General features: G+C 42.2%; 1 protein-coding gene across 14 annotated transcripts in view; it reads right to left on the reverse strand.

Moving 5' to 3' along the window:
• Positions 1 to 317: 317 nt before the first annotated feature.
• Positions 318 to 20429, reverse strand: part of LOC124286912 (hemicentin-1-like) — a 34258-nt gene continuing 14146 nt past the window's right edge. For 8 of the 14 annotated variants that reach the window (XM_046723365.1, XM_046723357.1, XM_046723359.1 and 5 more), the window contains 21 exons: positions 20071 to 20328; positions 19542 to 19799; positions 18949 to 19206; positions 18073 to 18330; positions 17544 to 17801; positions 17021 to 17278; positions 16421 to 16705; positions 15742 to 15999; positions 15289 to 15573; positions 14344 to 14631; positions 13305 to 13562; positions 12941 to 13198; positions 12230 to 12514; positions 11563 to 11847; positions 10992 to 11246; positions 6218 to 6517; positions 5886 to 6014; positions 3998 to 4025; positions 3158 to 3195; positions 2785 to 2883; positions 318 to 1380 (listed from right to left, as the gene is read on the reverse strand). In XM_046723365.1, the coding sequence (XP_046579321.1) occupies positions 1331 to 1380; positions 2785 to 2883; positions 3158 to 3195; positions 3998 to 4025; positions 5886 to 6014; positions 6218 to 6517; positions 10992 to 11246; positions 11563 to 11847; positions 12230 to 12514; positions 12941 to 13198; positions 13305 to 13562; positions 14344 to 14631; positions 15289 to 15573; positions 15742 to 15999; positions 16421 to 16705; positions 17021 to 17278; positions 17544 to 17801; positions 18073 to 18330; positions 18949 to 19206; positions 19542 to 19799; positions 20071 to 20328 (4649 nt within the window). In that variant the 3' untranslated portion in view covers positions 318 to 1330. The remainder of the gene's footprint in view (positions 1381 to 2784; positions 2884 to 3157; positions 3196 to 3997; positions 4026 to 5885; positions 6015 to 6217; positions 6518 to 10991; positions 11247 to 11562; positions 11848 to 12229; positions 12515 to 12940; positions 13199 to 13304; positions 13563 to 14343; positions 14632 to 15288; positions 15574 to 15741; positions 16000 to 16420; positions 16706 to 17020; positions 17279 to 17543; positions 17802 to 18072; positions 18331 to 18948; positions 19207 to 19541; positions 19800 to 20070; positions 20329 to 20429) is intronic. The other 6 variants (XM_046723366.1, XM_046723362.1, XM_046723370.1 and 3 more) reach the window with 4 other exon arrangements.

The raw sequence follows: 20429 nt of genomic DNA on the forward strand, positions 1-20429 counted from the left end.
CATCTGGACACAATTATCGATGCCGAGCCATAGGCAACGTAACATATAGGTTTGTCAACATCATTTGTATGACGTAATGGCGCCATCATCCATGTACTCTCAGGGCAGATTACTATTTAGCTACTAGTGTACAATTACAACATTACATTACCAACACATGCAATTCCACTATACTACCAGGATATAACGCAACAAATGCATCCATTGTCTTTCAGGTTCATCGCCTGTCGGAATAGGAGGTCGTGTGCTCAATAGTATTGCCGAGACAAAAGACCAAAAAGAACCAGAAAACTAAACAACAAAAACAGAAACTGCAAAAAGAAGCGAATTTACTATTGTCAATCATACACAAACATGTCAAGACTTGTCAGGAGATAAAACGACCTATGTTCATACAATTTCATGCAAACTTTCACTTTCATGACATTGACAAAGAAACTACTATCAAACGCGGTACGTGAACCCGACCCAAAACACAATAACGTTTGCTGAGAAATGTGGCGATAAAAACTGACGAAATACCGTTCAGTTTTCATAAAATGCGTTTTGTAGGCACTTAGGATGTTGTGTATCAACCATCATCATATTGGTCACAAGACCATCGTCCAATGGTTTGTCGAGGCCACACTATTGGTGGATAGGACTGACAGCTTTTATGCCGGGGGGATACCCTCTTTCGGGGGATGTATTGAAGGTTTTCATAAACCAACCAACGTCCATTTGTTATCAAATGGTTTATCTCGTATTGGCATGCTATGTTCAACTTTGTGTCGTTTAGTTGTGTGTGCCGATATGACAAATGTACATATGATGATCGGTTGAATTCATTTTGTCTGTGTCGTTATTGCTCAGTGGGTACTTATAAACAGAGTTCATGTTTCATTGTCACTTTTCTAAAAGGAATCATTGCTGAATTTATCTAAAGACGTGTTTTGAATCGGAGAGTCAGAATGTCATAACGAAGCAGACAGTCCATAGCAGACCTTGGCAAAGGGGGCAGTTGACAGGATACGCCCTTGACACATTTCCTCAGTCCATAGTATTTTTCAGTATTCAGATTACACCCAGACTGAAATGTTTGGAGATTTTGTCGAATAGATCAGCTTTAAGAATCACTTAAGTGGACATGGGTAAATATGGAAGAATATCAATGTTATATTTATATCAAATGCTATATGACACCTTCAACGTCACATTACTGAATGCCCCAAAGACAACGTACGAAAGCCCAAAAGGCTTAAAACATGTGGGTGACAGTTGACACCTACATAGTCATTGGCCATCAGCTGATGTGGACAGTAGATGACCAGGAAGATCTCAGCACTGGGCACTAATCCTGTGTTGTGACGTCACAGTTCTTGTTGTCCACGTCAACAGACCCTGGAAAAGAGTTAACAAAACATGTGACTACTGCATGTTCCCGCCAAACTGACCGGTATCGCTAGTGAAATCCTCCTCTGTACAAGGCAGGAATAACACCAGAACCTCATGATGATATACAGATTCAAATATAGTGTTGTGGCAATGTCATGTCACATATGTATTGAGACATGTTCGATACATACAAAGAGTAAGACGGGTATACCGGAAAGGCGCTGTGGAATTCACAACCATTGAACATATCTGCTCCTACTCTTTTTCGACAACACGGACACATTGTAAATTATGAGTTAATTATTGTCATTTATAAATGTAACATTTAATAATAATAGTAGGTCGGCTAGTTGGATCGAATCTACGTTGAGTAATGTTTTTGCTGACTTCCCGCAAAAAATACGTGCTACTCTTAAGCTAAAAATTCAAATAGTTATTGTACTACAAAGTGTAAAGTATATGTGCTCGGTCATTAAATGTTTTAAACAAACTTGGCTATACACTTTCGATAGGAAACCCTATTGTGACGCGAAGATACATTGACGCCATATTGTTAACGTTTTCTCGTAACGTTGTTTTCACAAGGCTATTGTAATAATAATAATAATAATAAATGCATATTTATAATGCGGCCCTTCCACACCCTAAGGCATGCTCAAAGCGCTACGGAATATTTACACTGGAGTATTTACAGATGAAGTTATACATAGTATACTGAGAAAAAGTGGGTTTTAAGTCTGGACTTAAAAATGTCAATTGTGGCAGAGCTTTTAAGGGCACATGGGAGAGAGTTCCAGAGCACAGGCGCGGAGTAAGAGAATGATCGGGGTCCGAAAGATTTCAGTTTGTAGGATGGGATGACCAGTCGGATTTGTGTGTTTGAGCGCAAGTTGCGTGCGGGGACATACGGATGTAGGAGTTCAGACAAGATTGTATCAGATGTAAAACATTTAACGTTACATGGAGTGTTTTATCTGCTATAGGGAGGATCTGATATATCTCGGTAACATGCATCCTCGATAATATCCAGGGTATACGTACCGTAACGTATACTCTGGAGATTATCGAGGATGGGTTACATGGTGTGTACCTCAGACATCTGTCTCACAGAGTTAGGGTGCCAAAATGGTTTGTAAAACCATACAATTGAATACAGATCATGATTTCATATTCCAGCTGACAATAATACTATTATTGCGTTAACCATTAGTCGCTAAATTTCTCATGCTAACATTTTAACGGGTATGGTTGAATGAAATATATGTTCGAAAACCTTAAAACGCAGTTTCATTATTGTTTGAATTATTCTCAAAAGCTGGATCGTTGTAGGCATTGGGCATTTGTTGCGTAGTTTAAACCTAATACCAATGTAGTACGACGTACACTATGTAGAGGGGATCTCCGTCATACCTTGGTTCTTGAGGTCTAAGCCTCTTCGTTCACCTACATCACCATCCGAAGCAGGAGTGCTGTGATCTTCGTCTGCAACGACTGTCACGTCAGGTTTAACTGTGTGGATTAGAGGGCCGTGGATCAGAACCAATTATCAAAATAATGAATATGTTTCTCCAGGATTGGTGATGATTCAGTTAATTGTGAGTCAGATATTTGGGGATGTCAGATGCAATTTATCGAAATCTTATTCGCATGGTTCGTTCATTTGGTTAAATTAGGATTCAGTACAATTCCTTGGAAATACCAGGAACAGCGATCCAAACAAACAATGAATCTGAATGTTTACGAAAACCTGGTCGGGTTTGGACCCAGTGTGGTTTGAACTTACCTTGCTGGGATAAACTGGGCCGAGGCATAAATGGGTTCCTTGAAAGCGACAGAAAACTATTGGTTACTGAAAATAGCAATCCAAATTTCCCTCATCCGTTTAATACTGATAGTTTTAGAACCGTAAGTGAATATTCGTAGGCTTACTGCTGGGCGAAAATGAACATGAAATGTTCTTAAAAGCATGCATGTTCTTTTTGTAGGCACAGTGCTCAACATTCCTCTTTGTTGTAATAATAGCATAGTGACAGCATGCTGAACTCAAATTCTTTTTTAAGACGGAAACTGAATCATATTTGCAAGGAAAACAAAAACAAACTAAGTGTCATTAGGCGCACTACGCCTGGAGACGCGTAGCCGACAACCATCTTAAGCGGTTTGTTTGTACATAGGTGCATTTCTTTATTGGCATGTCTAAGGTCCAGCAATATCCCAGCTACATGACACTGGCCAGTTAACAGTCAGGCCTCGATCCGACAATCAAGTGATTGAAACCATAAGCATTGATCGAGCCCAACGACCATGTTTCGTGGGCGCGCTTGTGCCTAGCATAGATTGCTGAGGAAATGTTTTCTGTTAGCAACAGATTGATCACGATTTCCGAAGGGTATGTTTCCATTGGGTTTATGGCATCAGTGAATCCTCGTATGCACCTTCTTGCTGTAGATGCTGGCTGCAATGACGTGAGGGACCTTGACAATTGTGATCACTTTTACACCTGATCTTTATTCCCCCCTCCCTCTTTTCTTGTTTTTGTTTGTGTCGGTGAGAGAAATAAGTGTTGTTCAACCACATCTGTACTAATCTCATGGACATTTCCCAAAAAGGCATAAATACTTACATGGGTAGGTTTGAAGATTCCTCTCCATCTAGAAAAATGGCCGTAATTCTATGTAATTAAAAATGCATGCTACACCTTTGTAAGAGAATAGCAAACTTCCTTGAACTCATTAATCTACTGATAAGCATGGTCAGAAATGGTATATGTTGATTGAGTAGGGCTGGTGACAGATGAACATGTCAGGGTTAAGCTTTAGTTAGGATCAGCAATTTACAAATCCCCCGAGTCGTGAAAAAGAGTAAAGCAAGCAAATCATAGCGTCATAAGTTGCTTCATTCTACCCACTCGAAATATATATTATGAAAAATCTGAACCCCTTGCTTTGTTCTAAGGATAAATACAGGTTGTACTTATCAATATATATACATTGAATAAATTATTAATATAACTAGACCCTTTAAAGGTCACATGCTACAAAAAAATCAAACATAATTAAAACACAATTATCACTTATTCATGACATATAACATACATTGCTGATTATGAAAAAACATAAAAACAAAATTATAAGCGTACAATCGCAAATCAAAAGTGCAATATTTTGTACTTGGGTTTACTTCCCAAGAAACGAAGCAGCCGGGATACCGAACCCAGTCAGAGCGGGTGGGTGTGCACTCTCAAGTGTAACGGCTGGTTCATTTGCCGATGCCTTCACGGCTCATTGTGTGTGTATATAGAGAGTTTTGTAATTACGTGCTGATTTTTTGTGCGTATAACATTTTGAAATCAACAGACATCATAACATGTCATGTGTACAAGTATCACCTGCCTGTCTGTGTAATTACGTAATGTGACAGAGACCGAACTCGGGCCATAACTCAATGCGTTTTGTTTATGGTATATAGCCTGATAGGTGTTAAGTTCAAATTGCATGTGGTCAGTGATCGCAGTTGTGTATTGAATATTGTCATTAGCAGACAGGCAGGCAGACACATAGGTTTCAATAAAACAGACATTGAGTTTAGTCTGTGACAACGAAATATCTATATCACAGTTAGAAAATCTGTAAACGCTAAATAATGACATTGCTTTTAAGTATCGAACTGAGAAAGTGACTCGGTAAGAAGAACGTGTGGTGAAATAGACAAATGAAATTATATAAACAGTTAAATCGGTAATTTAATGTCATAACATATAAAAAGCTCCCGCCTGTGAAACATCAACAAAACATTAGAAAATTAGCTCACACCAAAGCCTTCACCGAGTATTCACCGGACCACCCGCTTCCAAGCTGCGCGAACCTATTTCACTGGGCATGTGCTATGAGCGCAGCGCAGCCCAGCTGTTGAAACCACTTTTCCCCCCAAGCGCTTGGGGAAATTTAGTGAATTGTTTGAACTCCGATTTCGCGCAGTTTTTTCCATCACGTTATTTTTCAACTTTATTTGCATTTTTGATGATTTTGATGATTTGTTTCGGTAAGTCCACACCGAAATGTATCAGAATCTGCAAAGTTGTGTTTTACGTTGCATGTGACCTTTAAAATTGATGTTAACTTCCTTTCTGACACTAATATTTATAATAGTAATATTATACACTAAACGCCAAAGGATACGTTACCCTCCTACCTTTATGAATTACTTAAAAACTATCAAAGATATGTTTGAATATATTAGTTGAAAAGAAAGCCAAACAAACACTGCTTTTTCGTGATCATATGATTCCATTTTGTCTGGTTATAAAATGCAGCAGAAAGTTTCATCCTCACTTAAATAAAATTTAATAAATTCATTCAGGAAGGAGGGTAACGTTTCTTTTGGTGTTTAGTGTATTTATATTTTTCAATATTTGAAAAGGAGAGGATTGTTGTCAAATAACAACGTCAATGCTTAAGTCCTAAATCTGTAAATCCCCCATTAGTGGGACCTAATAGTTTTAAAATACATGCCAGCAGTGCGTTGTGTCCGTCTCCGACATAGAACCACACAGACCGTGACGAGGACACCCACAAGCAGCACACCGAGTCCAGCAGCAAGACCGACTGGCATGTTATGTCTGCTCATGAATGATGCCTGGGCTAGAAATAACAAATCACATTCATGGCAGACAACAAGTTGGTTGCGAACGAAAGTGAATAGTGAATGCAAATACTAGTGCTTTGAAAATATACCACAATTTCAACCTTAGAGATACATGACAAATTTAACTGTACACAATGTTTGTTTGTTGGATAAGACCAAGATATAGCCTTGGTACGCGAATTACTTTTCTGCCACTTACCTATAAAGGTTGTTGCGTTTATCACAGTCATCTCCCCTTGACCATAGACATTTGTACCATACACCTGGAACTGGTATGTCATGTCCGGCGTCAGTAACGGCACATGCACTTTGACTTGGTGATGTATTCCTGGATCAGCAATGTTGTCGTCCCATGTCAACCAATGAGGTTCCAGTTCCGACTTATACAGAAGAGAGTATGTTTGGTGTGCCCCACCATTGAAACCGGATGTCCACTGTAGTGACACTGATGAATCGGTCACAGCAGCCACCTGCATGTCTGTGGGTTCTGTTGGAGGAGCTGAAACAAGACGAGGCTGATATATCACAACAACTACATGCATGTCTGTGGGATCTGACGGAGGAGCTGAAACAAGACGAGGCTGATATATTACAGCAACTACATGCATGTCTGTGGGTTCTGTTGGAGGAGCTGAAACAAGACGAGGCTGATATATCACAACAACTACCTGCATGTCTGTGAGATCTGTTGGAGGAGCTGAAACAAGACGAGGCTGATATATTACAACAACTACCTGCATGTCTGTGAGATCTGTTGGAGGAGCTGAAACAAGACGAGGCTGATATATTACAACAACTACATGCATGTCTGTGAGATCTGTTGGAGGAGCTGAAACAAGACGAGGCTGATATATCACAACAACTACCTGCATGTCTGTGGCATCTGACGGAGAAGCTGAAACAAGACGAGGCTTATATGTCGACTACAGCAACTACATGCATGTCTGTGGGATCTGTTGGAGGAGCTGAAACAAGACGAGGCTGATATATTACAACAACTACCTGTATGTCTGTGAGATCTGTTGGAGGAGCTGAAACAAGACGAGGCTGATATATCACAACAACTACCTGCATGTCTGTGGCATCTGACGGAGAAGCTGAAACAAGACGAGGCTTATATGTCGACTACAGCAACTACATGCATGTCTGTGGGATCTGACGGAGAAGCTGAAACAAGACGAGGCTTATATGTCGACTACAGCAACTACATGCATGTCTGTGGGTTCTGTTGGAGGAGCTGAAGCAAGACGAGGCTGATATATCACAACAACTACATGCATGTCTGTGGGATCTGTTGGAGAAGCTGAAACAGGACGAGGCTTTTATATCGACTACAGCAACTACATGCATGTCTGTGGGATCTGACGGAGAAGCTGAAACAGGACGAGGCTTTTATATCGACTACAGCAACTACATGCATGTCTGTGGGATCTGACGGAGAAGCTGAAAACAGGACGAGGCTTATATGTCGACTACAGCAACTACATGCATGTCTGTGGGATCTGACGGAGAAGCTGAAACAGGACGAGCCTTTTATGTCGACTACAGCAACTACATGCATGTCTGTGGGATCTGACGGAGGAGCTGAGACAAGGCGAGGCTTATATGTCGACTACAGCAACTAGCTGCATGTCTGTGGGATCTGACGGAGAAGCTGAAAACAAGACGAGGCTTATATGTCGACTACAGCAACTAGCTGCATGTCTGTGGGATCTGACGGAGAAGCTGAAAACAAGACGAGGCTTATATGTCGACTACAGCAACTACATGCATGTCTGTGGGATCTGACGGAGAAGCTGAAACAAAGCTAGGCTTATATGTCGACTAAACAAGACGAGGCTTTTATGTCGACTACAGCAACTACATGCATGTCTGTTGGATCTGACGGAGAAGCTGAAAACAAAGCGAGGCTTATATGTCGACTACAGCAACTACATGCATGTCTGTGGGATCTGTTGGAGGAGCTGAAACAAGACGAGACTTATATGTCGACTACAGCAGCCACCTGCATGTCTGTGGGATCTGTTGGAGGAGCTGAAACAAGACGAGGCTTATATGTCGACTACAGCAACTACATGTATGTCTGTGGGATCTGTTGGAGGAGCTGAAACAAGACGAGGCTTATATGTCGACTACAGCAACTACATGCATGTCTGTGGGATCTGAAGGAGAAGCTGAAACAAGACGAGGCTTATATGTCGACTACAGCAACTACATGCATGTCTGTGGGATCTGTTGGAGGAGCTGAAACAAGACGAGGCTGATATATCACAACAACTACATGCATGTCTGTGGGATCTGTTGGAGGAGCTGAAACAAGACGAGGCTGATATATCACAACAACTACCTGCATGTCTGTGGGATCTGACGGAGGAGCTGAAACAGGACGAGGCTTTTATATCGACTACAGCAACTACATGCATGTCTGTGGGATCTGACGGAGAAGCTGAAAACAAGACGAGGCTTATATGTCGACTACAGCAACTACATGCATGTCTGTGGGATCTGACGGAGAAGCTGAAACAGGACGAGCCTTTTATGTCGACTACAGCAACTACATGCATGTCTGTGGGATCTGACGGAGGAGCTGAGACAAGGCGAGGCTTATATGTCGACTACAGCAACTAGCTGCATGTCTGTGGGATCTGACGGAGAAGCTGAAAACAAGACGAGGCTTATATGTCGACTACAGCAACTACATGCATGTCTGTGGGATCTGACGGAGAAGCTGAAACAAAGCAAGGCTTATATGTCGACTAAACAAGACGAGGCTTTTATGTCGACTACAGCAACTACATGCATGTCTGTGGGATCTGACGGAGAAGCTGAAAACAAAGCGAGGCTTATATGTCGACTACAGCAACTACATGCATGTCTGTGGGATCTGTTGGAGGAGCTGAAACAAGACGAGACTTATATGTCGACTACAGCAGCCACCTGCATGTCTGTGGGATCTGTTGGAGGAGCTGAAACAAGACGAGGCTTATATGTCGACTACAGCAACTACATGTATGTCTGTGGGATCTGTTGGAGGAGCTGAAACAAGACGAGGCTTATATGTCGACTACAGCAACTACATGCATGTCTGTGGGATCTGACGGAGAAGCTGAGACATGGCGAGGCTTATATGTCGACTACAGCAACTACATGCATGTCTGTGGGATCTGAAGGAGAAGCTGAAACAAGACGAGGCTTATATGTCGACTACAGCAACTACATGCATGTCTGTGGGATCTGTTGGAGGAGCTGAAACAAGACGAGGCTGATATATCACAACAACTACATGCATGTCTGTGGGATCTGTTGGAGGAGCTGAAACAAGACGAGGCTGATATATCACAACAACTACATGCATGTCTGTGGGATCTGACGGAGAAGCTGAAACAAAGCTAGGCTTATATGTCGACTACAGCAACTACATGCATGTCTGTGGGATCTGACGGAGAAGCTGAAAACAAAGCGAGGCTTATATGTCGACTACAGCAACTACATGCATGTCTGTGGGATCTGACGGAGAAGCTGAAACAAAGCAAGGCTTATATGTCGACTAAAGCAACTACATGCATGTCTGTGGGTTCTGACGGAGAAGCTGAAACAAGACGAGGCTTATATGTCGACTACAGCAATTACCTGCATGTCTGTGGGTTCTGTTGGAGGAGCTGAAACAAGACGAGGCTGATATATAGCAACAACTACCTGCATGTCTGTGGGTTCTGTTGGAGGAGCTGAAACAAGACGAGGCTGATATATCACAACAACTACCTGCATGTCTGTGGCATCTGACGGAGAAGCTGAAACAAGAAGAGGCTTTTATGTCGACTACAACAACTACATGCATGTCTGTGGGATCTGACGGAGAAGCTGAAAACAAGACAAGACTGAAAGCCACCTGGAAGACCCTGGGTACATAGGAAGGCAGTCGGTGTGTGTGTGTTAGGAAGGAAAAGTAATCTGCTGAAACAGATTCCATTGGAAGGACAAGGCATCCCGGAGCACCCGTTACTCACATGATTTGCACATCTGCAGGCTAGCCAGTTATTTCCAGAACAATTAAATGAAACAGTAACTTGTTTGCTGATAAAAACATTGAGTTATGTACATATACTGAGTCAAAAAAGAAACTGCACAAAATGTAATTTGAAAAATACTGAATAATTTTTCTCTGATGATACATCTATGTATCCGAAATGGGATCCCTATCTTTCGACTCTAGAAAAACGTTAGCAAAACCCACTCAACCCATCCATTCCTCGTGCAAGTAACGTTAGTGCCAAATCAGGTTTTGCACGTGCAGTCGATCACGTGATCGTCGCATCGAAGTTTTCTACATATGCACGTGTTTGTATTGGCCTCAAGAATTGAAGAAACACTTTTAAACCACAGTTCTAACGGTACTTGAAATGCCACGATTGTCAAATGTGCAACGTGAACGTGCCGTTGGCATGTTGCAAGCGGGAAGATCAGTTATTGACGTCGCAAGAGCAAAAGGATGCAACCGTTGTACTGTGTATGACTTGCGAGGTCGTCTACAACAAACTGGCACCACTTCTGATCGCCCAAGGTCGGGTCGTCCACGTGTGACGTCACGAGCACAAGACCGTCAAATCGTCCTACGTCACCTACGTGACAGATTTCTGCCGGCTACACGAACCAGAGCTGAGATGTTTAGAGGTCGACTGTCCTCACAGACCATTCGAAATCGGTTGCGGGCTGCCAATCTCCATTCTCGACGTCCATATTGTGACTTGACATTCTGTATACCCATGTTTTGGAACGGCGGTATAGCCTAATGGAACTGATTATGGCACTGTCAGTGTATCGAGTACATCACACAGATCTCAGCAATGAAATAATAACAATTTAACCATCTTACCATCTCTTGCTTTTTATAGTGCCCTGAAGAAAGAATGTGAAGTTTCTTTTTTGACTCAGTATAGTTTGTCCATACCAATTGTCTTTTAAGAATAACGTACAGTATACAGTCAGTAGGATTTTCTTTTCTCGGGCTTCACCGACGCCGTTCTGCGCATGACAGGTGTAGTCTCCAGAGTCTGTCCTGGACACATTGGTGAGGCTGATCTGACCTGACAAGGGGGTGTTGTCTTTCCTCCATGTTATGGAGCAGCTTGGGTTACACTCAGCACTGCACGTAGCAATGAACGCACCAGCTCCCTCAGTCATGCTCGGTGATCCAGATGATGTAATAGCCACACTGTTCCCAGGACCATCTTAAAACAAGAAAAGGAATTGAAGGTTTTACCACAACAACCTACAGCGATTAAAAGTGTATTCCAAAGTTCAAAAGTGGCTAAAAATCATAAAGCATCTCTTGATTAGAATTGGTTCATTGAAACATAAGCCTACTTTTCGCAAAACGTAAATGGCTCTTCAGGTCACACTTGGTGACACGTTTGTTAATAGTCGTGGAATAAGGCTGTGGGTTGGTGTCTGGTGCAAATATATCAAATCACAGAGCGCCATGATAACAGTGCAATATTGACGCTTCCGGCTTTAGGAAACACATAAAGGTTCTCCCCAACTCACACTGCACATCCACACTAACAGAGGCTGCTGCTGTCCCAAGGAGTTGCCCGTATCCACGTGGTGTCAGCATGTTGCTGGCCGTACAGGTGTAGATGCCGCTCATGTTCCTACCAGTGCTCTCCAGTACAAGGTTTGGTCCTGCACTGACAATATATCCATTATGTGTCCACGTGTAGTTTGTGCTCTCTGGGTTTCCGGGTGATGTTCTGGTGCTGCAGTCTACACTGAATGAAGACGATTCAGCGACAGTAAACACGGATGGGAACTCGGATATAGCCGGTAGGTCTGAAAATAATGACACTTTAACCATTCTACGAAATAAAATATAATTGAATGAGAAAGATTACAAACAATACAAAAGCTACGAAGTCGAAATTATGTATTCACAGAAAGCCCTCTGTGTAAGCTGAACACTATGAGGACGGTTCTATACAATGGACATGAAAGAGAACATCCTTGACATTATTGCCATGTATTGTCATTGGTTCAGAGAGTTTAAACATTTGTCTATATTGCACATATGCCCATATTTCTGTTCCTTTCCTTCCTTTAATCGGAACACTCGTGTTAAATTGTAAACATTTTCGCTAAACCGATGAAACACACCAAAATGATATCCAAGGCAAGAGGTTGCATGATATGAATCAGACAATCCATAAAGACTCACACTGTACATCCAGTACGACATGTCCAGTAGCTGTGCCCAGATACGGAGACCCATCCGTTGGTGTCAGTGTGTTATACACTGTACAAGTGTAGCGGCCTCCCTGCTCCCTGCTAGTGTTGTGTATTTCCAACACAGGACTGTTGGTGATAACAGAGCCGTTAAATGTCCACGTGTAGTTTGTTGATGGAGGGTTTCCTTTGACGACGGAACTGCTACAATCTACCCTCACTCTGGATGTCTCAGTCACGCTGTAAGTCCATGGGAAGCCCATCAAAGAAGGAGGATCTGTCAAAGTAAAAGTCGAGTTGATTTTAGGATGGTACTTGTTTCAATGATCATCTTCATGTGTAGTTTTGAGTTAAGGAACTAGTACTGGTAGCACATTTCAATTCATTATGATGTCATTATAGATGGACACATGAACGTCAGTTTACCTATGTATTATCTGTTTTGATTTACTATGTTGCCACTTATCCTGTTTATTTGTATAAAGGGCTTACTTGCAGATGATTGAACATGTTAAGTTGTTTAAGGATGTTTCAGATCATAGGCTTGACCATGTTATATTGTCCTTTGAGTACGACCCCGAAGATCCAGATGGTGACAAACAAAAACCAAAATCATTATGGCTTTGATATTACCTGATACACGGGGGCTGTTATGTTAGGGTTATATTTTTCTGCTTGTAGCATGAGAACTATCACAACTCACACTGTACATCAACGCTGATTGCGGCTGAGTCTGAACCGACGTCGTTGTACACTGTACAGATATACAGGCCACTTGCAGTTCGGTTGATGCTACTGCGTTGAAGAACAGCCACGGTCTGGGTTACATGTCCCTCATAGCTCCATGTATAGTTACTTGTTCCAGGGTTGCCAGGTGAAGTATAGTTCAGACAGCTGATCCTGAGGTCAGATTCTTCAACCATTTGGTATGAAGATGACAAGCCAGTGATGGATGGAGCATCTGTTGATGGGAAAATGTATATAATTACTCAGCATACTTGTTACCAGATAGATAACAGCAAATGTTATTTCATGAGATGGGCTATTGGTGTAACATGAACACTCACATCGTACGTCAACACTGACGGTCGACGACTCCGACCCTACACCATTGCTGACATAACAGGTATATTGTCCGGCGTCTGTCCTGTTCATGCTGTCCACTTGCAGTACTTCCTCATCACTGACCACTGACTGATCATAGATCCACGTGTAGTTTGTCGTTGTAGGGTTGCCAGGTGTAGTGTACTGACTACAGTCGATTAACAGCTGGGACTGCTCTACCACCCAATGTGTAGATGGGAGTCCAGATATTGAAGGGGCATCTGTAAAATGAGATCAGGAATATATTTAAACATACTTTATTGACTGATTGGGTCCATATATCAAAGTCATTCCTCGTAAGTACTCAGAACACATCTTTATTATTTGAGTTGTCGGTGTGTTGTCCCTGGGTGGGAAAAGCGGGTGTGAAACTAACGTTTAAAAGCACGGATAGTATCCACAGGCAAGATATATTAGAAACACATGTACATAACCAGACACATTATTCAGTACATGAATATCGTAGTATTATGACCTGTGTGTGTTATATCACTATACCATATACACCACCATATGTAATGTTGTAAGATACTACGTTGGGATTTGATAATAAATAAAGGAGTGAGTGAGTGAGTTTATTTTTACGCCGCACTCAGCAATATTCCAGCTATATGGCGGCGGTCTGTAAATAATCGAGTCTGGACCAGACAATCCAGTGATCAACAGCATGAGCATCGATCTGCACAATTGGGAACCGATGACATGTGTCAACCAAGTCAGCGAGTCTGACCACCCGATCCCGTTAGTCGCCTCTTACGACAAGCATAGTCGCCTTTTATGGCAAGCACATGGGTTGCTGAAGATCTTCACGGGTCAATAAATAAAGGACTAAGACTGAAGATTTATGATGTGTATACGTAGAATTAAATAAGCACCAACTGAGACAAAGCTTCAGGTCCATAAGATAATATAACACCAAATTAGGCAGTGTTCAGTATCAGCGTACGTCCACTTAGAATAGCCTCCTCCATCTCACTGTTAAATGTTGTCATTTATACTTACACTCCACTTCAACCTCAACAACGGTACTCGCTATACCCTGTCGTTGGGAACCGCTGGTTGGGGCCAGAGTGTTGCTAGCTGTACATACATAGTCCCCCTTCTGACTCCTGCTGATGTTGTGTACAGTCAACACAGCGGAGTCGCCGACAGTAGCACCGTTATATGTCCATGTGTAGACTGTATCAGGTGGGTTTCCTGGTATGGTAGTGCTGTTACAGTCTATTGTGAAGGTAGTAGACATCTCCCTGACTGTCCTCGGTGTAGGCGATCTGGTCAGTGTCGGAGGGTCTGCAGAATATACGACACGTGTATGATATAGGCTAGAGGGTATATATAACATATATATCGAGTTGAGTAAATGACAGCATTCGAAACGATGTCGGGTGAAAAAGGACGCCATGTGTTTGACGGCAACGAAAAATACCTTCAATAGTCATGTCATCCTTGCTAAAAGCAGACTTTAATACAAACTGCTCTCAATGTCACAAAACAACGTGGGGAAAGATGGCTTTCAAATAATGACGGTACCAATGCTCAGCAAAGGCTGTGCACATTATCAACTCGTGGCACACATAACAAACACAGGCAAAGTTAAAAATGTCTTCACATGAAGCAAACATATGGTTCAAATTATATAAGATATTCTACTTAACGGCATTTTGTAATCTGATACATTAGAAATAACAAGAACTCCACATATCTAGCATAAATTGTTGATAAGTTGTAACCGATAAAACAACCTGCTAGTTTCAGGACACACGTAAAGAAATTATCTGAAAAACACTACTGCGACTGCGCGTTAATTATTATTAGCTGAAGCCCTCCAATTTGTTTCGGACTTTTGGATGGTAAAATTAAATTAAGAAATAAACACCATGGGTGATAAAGCTTAGTATGTACACACTCGTCTAATCTACTGTCACAATATAGCATGGAGAAACTCACACTGTACATCAACCTTGACCTTGGCTGTTGCTGTGCCATGGTGTTCAGTTTCTCCACTTGGTGCCAGGATGTTGCTGGCAGTACACGTGTACTGCCCTCCCTCACCTCTGCTGATGTTGCCCACTTCCAGCAAAGAAGTGGCACTGACTTGAGAGCCATTAAAGGTCCAAGAAAACCGCGTTGTTTCTGGATTCCCATGTGTGGTGTATGCTCTACAGTCAATCCACAATTGTTTTGACTCGATCACCCGGAAGTTGGAGGGGAAGCCGGATATAGATGGCTCATCTTAAAGAAAACATTACTTGTAATATGTATTTGTTTGTACCATCACACAATTATAATGTCTATTTTATGTCCTAATTCTGTATACAGTTTGCAGATCAATGGTAATAATTTCATACAAATATTCCTTTTCAGGATCACTTAGAGTGTTTGGCGTCAATAAATACTCACATTGTACGTCAACACTAACGGAAGCAGACTCCGCCCCAACATCGTTGCTGACAGTGCACGTGTATAGTCCGCCTTCAGTTCTGGTAACGTTATCCCTCTGAAGGACTTCCTCACTACTGACAACCGATGTTCCATAGCTCCAGGTGTAGTTAGTGCTTGCTGGGTTCCCTGGCGAAGTGTATTTACTGCAGTTGACCAACAGCTGGGATTCTTCCACCACCGAATATGATCGAGGCAGACCATATATTGAAGGGGCATCTGTTCGTTTAAGACATTTAGTTTAAATACAATTATTCCTAAAATGAATCTGAAAGTATGTACAGGTAGAGAGATACCCAGTTTCTGCATAAGAGGGTCATTTACAGAGAGAGAGAGAGAGACAGGAGAGAGAGAGAGCACATTGTGGAGAGATCAGAGAGAGAGAGAGAGAGAGAGAGAGAGAGAGAGAGAGAGAGAGAGAGAGAGAGAGAGAGAGAGAGAGAGAGATAAATGATGCTATTTCCTTTCCTGGTGTCCTCTTGTCGGCGTTGCTGACAGCACATGTGTTCCGTATTCCGTGTATTATTTTTCTCTCTTCCCTAATATGTGTGATGTTCCTTCTGTGACAAAAGCCCCAAGTGCTGTTTGATAACGTACTTGCTTCAACCATTCCATATATGATGCAAGAAATGATACTCACACTGTACGTCCACGTCGACCTGTGCTGATGCTGTTCCCTGTTGTTGAGAGCCTCCACTTGGTGAAAGTGTGTTGCTGGCAGTACACGTGTACCTTCCTTGGTGGGTCCTGTTTACTGTATCTATACTCAGTACCGCTTCAGAGCTGACACGTGACCCTAGAAATACCCAGGAGTAGTTAGTAACAGCAGGGTTGCCATCGGTTGTATAACTGCTACAATCCAGCCACAGTCTGGATGACGTATTCACTCGGTACGTTGAGGGAAAGGCTGATATTACTGGTGAATCTGTAACAAAAAGGAATACGTAGTCATCGATCTACCTAATTTTGGGATGAGATGACATGTGTCAACCAAATTAGCGAGCCCAATCCAGTTAGTCGCCTCTTACGACAAGCATGGGTTACCGAAGACAAATTCTAACCCGGATCTGCACTGGTACGTACATAGTGTATGAAACGGAAGCCTCATCATTTGTCTCACATCATATTACACGCTCTGTGGTGAGGCATCTAAGCATCCATGAAACCGATGACATGTTGGTCGTTATTAGATGAATTTTAGACAGATAATTTAGTGAAGAGAGAGTATAGTACTACCCACATTGAACATCGACTGTAACAGAGGCGGACTCATTCCCAACAGCATTGCTGACAGTGCAGGTGTACTCTCCGTCGGCAGAACGGTTGATGTTGTAGAGTTGTAGCACAGCCGTAGTACTAATAGCTGATGTCCCATAGCTCCATGTGTAGTTAGTTGTTGACGGGTTGCCCAGGGACGTGTAACTCGTACAATCAATAAACAACTTGGAATGTTCAGTCACTCGGTAATCAGATGGAACACCAGAGAGTACAGGTGGATCTGTATATGAAACAATACATTCAGATAGTCTTATTCTTCCAGCAGTAACACTGTATGTACATAGTGATGAGTGGTTGCATGCAGTGTTTCTCCTTAGGTCTAAAACTATGGATTTATTGTACAAGATGTATATAACAAAAACACTTAACATGCACAGACATAGCTTAGTTTTTCATCGCTTAATGGTGATAACCTCAATACAATTGGCGTCATGATACACAGCGGAAATAATATTGCAAAGCAAGAAAATTATAAAAATTCATACATTGGACATCTACACTAGCCGAGGCGGAGTCTGATCCTACTGTGTTTCGAACAGTACAGGTGTACTCCCCTCCCTGTCTTCTACTGATGCTGCTTCTTGTCAGTACAGCTCCTGTACTGACAGTTGACCCTCCATGTGACCACGTGTACTTGGTTGCTGATGGGTTGCCCTGTTGTGTGTGTTTGCTACAGTCCAGTCTTAAACTAGCTGACTCAGTCACTTGGAAGGTGGATTGGAGTCCAGATATTTGTGGCGAATCTGCAACATTACGGAATCAACAACACTGTTCATAAACCATTGATATTTATGGATGCAAAGATGTTCCACTTTTGCAAATGCATTCGATCGTTAACAAAACAGTATTCACTACCCTTAGGACCAGACCGCGTCATACCAAAAGACGGTAAATATGGTACTTGTTGGTCCCTGCCTGGCGCTCGGCATTAATGGGTACAACAAGGACTGGTCGGCTCGGAGTCAGTATAATGTGTCTGGGTGGTGCCGGTGCCGAGTAAAGAATTTTCCTTACATCTTACGTCAACGTTTACCGAGGCGGAGTCGGTTCCTACTGTGTTACTGACAATACAGGTGTACTCCCCTCCCTGTCTCCTACTGATGCTGTTTCTTGTCAATACAGCTCCTGTACTGACAGTTGACCCTCCATGTGACCAAGTGTAGTTTGTTGCTGATGGGTTGCCCCGTGTTGTATATGCTCTACAGTCCAGTCTTAAAGTAGCTAACTCTGTCACTTGGAAGGTGGATGGGAGTCCAGATATTCGTGGTGGATCTGAAACGTAGTCAAATCGATAGCACTGCTCGAGCACCATTTATATTTATGGATGCTAAATTGTTCCAGATGCATGAGTCATAATCATTACTTAAATGACCTATGATTGATCAAATGGTGTTTGCGTCGCCACATTACTGAGATAATGCCGATGCCACGGAAAATTGTAAGTGACTGACTCATTCACTTCTCGAAAAAATAAAAATATGTTTACAACTGCGTTTGTGAAATTGACCTTGTTTTTCACTTGATTTACTTATTTAGGATGTGCACAAAAACAGTTCACAGAGCAACGGCACCTGGGTCAGTGTAAAACGACAAAGATTAAAGTTTCAGCTTACATCTGTTATGCTTTTGCAATCATAGATGAGTTTACAAATCAACCGGTTTTCAAATGCTCAATTATTGTAAGGTTGTTACTTGTTTAAAAGTCCGATTCAAAATATATTAAAACTGATGCTAATTGTTAAAATTGCTCATTATTGTTTCTTAGGAAAAAGCAAGAGTGCTGCTCACAATTGTGCTGATTTCGAAGATCAGATTGCTCAAAATATATAAGACTGGGCCTGTCATCATTTTTTCTACCATATCTCGTGAAAATTAAACAAAGATCCTTACATCTTACGTCAACGTTTACCGAGGCGGAGTCTGTTCCTACTGTGTTTCTGACAGTACAGGTGTACTCCCCTCCCTGTCTTCTACTGATGCTGCTTCTTGTCAATACAGCTCCTGTACTGACAGTTGACCTTCCGTGTGACCACGTGTAGTTTGTTGCTGATGGGTTGCCCTGTTGTGTGTGTTTACTACAGTCCAGTCTTAAACTAGTTGACTCAGTCACTTGGACGGTGGATGGAAGACCCGATATTTGTGGCGAATCTGCATCATTAGATAATCAACAAAAAAGATCGTGATCCATGCATATTTATGGATGCAATGTAGTTCCAGATGTTTAAATGCATTCGGTCTTTACCATAGCAGAATTCCATACCCCTTGTTCTAAATAGGGGACATCTCTTCAGATATGCAAATAGGACTTTACCATTGTTGCCTTGCTTTAATTACCATAATTTAGGAATTACTTATGAATTAATGCTGTGCAAAGCACGAACATCTGACACCAAGGTATAGGGTATTCCGACGTGATAACGTTTACGCTTTAAACTTGTCACTGATTTTGTTCTTTACTGTGAACAATAAACAATGTTCCTTACATGTTACGTCAATGTTGACCAAGGCGGAGTCTGATCCTACTGTGTTTCTGACAGTACAGGTGTACTCCCCTCCCTGTCTTCTACTGATGCTGCTTCTTGTCAGTACAGCTCCTGTACTGACAGTTGACCCTCCGTGTGACCACGTGTACTTGGTTGCTGATGGCTTGCCCTGTAGTGTGTGTTTGCTACAGTCCAGTCTTAAACTAGTTGACTCAGTCACTTGGAAGGTGGATGGGAGTCCAGATATTTGTGGCGAATCTGCAACATTACAGAATCAACAACACTGGTTATAAACCATTGATATTTATGGATGCAAAGATGTTCCACTTTTGCAAATGCATTCGATCGTTAACAAAACAGTATTCACTACCCTTAGGACCAGACCGCGTCATACCAAAAGACGGTAAATATGGTACTTGTTGGTCCCTGCCTGGCGCTCGGCATTAATGGGTACAACAAGGACTGGTCGGCTCGGAGTCAGTATAATGTGTCTGGGTGGTGTCGGTGCCGAGTAAAGAATTTTCCTTACATCTTACGTCAACGTTTACCGAGGCGGAGTCGGTTCCTACTGTGTTACTGACAATACAGGTGTACTCCCGTCCCTGTCTCCTACTGATGCTGTTTCTTGTCAATACAGCTCCTGTACTGACAGTTGACCCTCCATGTGACCAAGTGTAGTTTGTTGCTGATGGGTTGCCCCGTGTTGTATATGTTCTACAGTCCAGTCTTAAAGTAGCTAACTCTGTCACTTGGAAGGTGGATGGGAGTCCAGATATTCGTGGTGGATCTGAAACGTAGTCAAATCGATAGCACTGCTCGAGCACCATTTATATTTATGGATGCTAAATTGTTCCAGATGCATGAGTCATAATCATTACTTAAATGACC

The sequence above is a fragment of the Haliotis rubra genome, unplaced genomic scaffold (assembly GCF_003918875.1).
Source record: "Haliotis rubra isolate DU_JTF1 unplaced genomic scaffold, ASM391887v1 Scf396, whole genome shotgun sequence".
In the NCBI taxonomy this organism is placed as follows: domain Eukaryota; kingdom Metazoa; phylum Mollusca; class Gastropoda; order Lepetellida; family Haliotidae; genus Haliotis; species Haliotis rubra.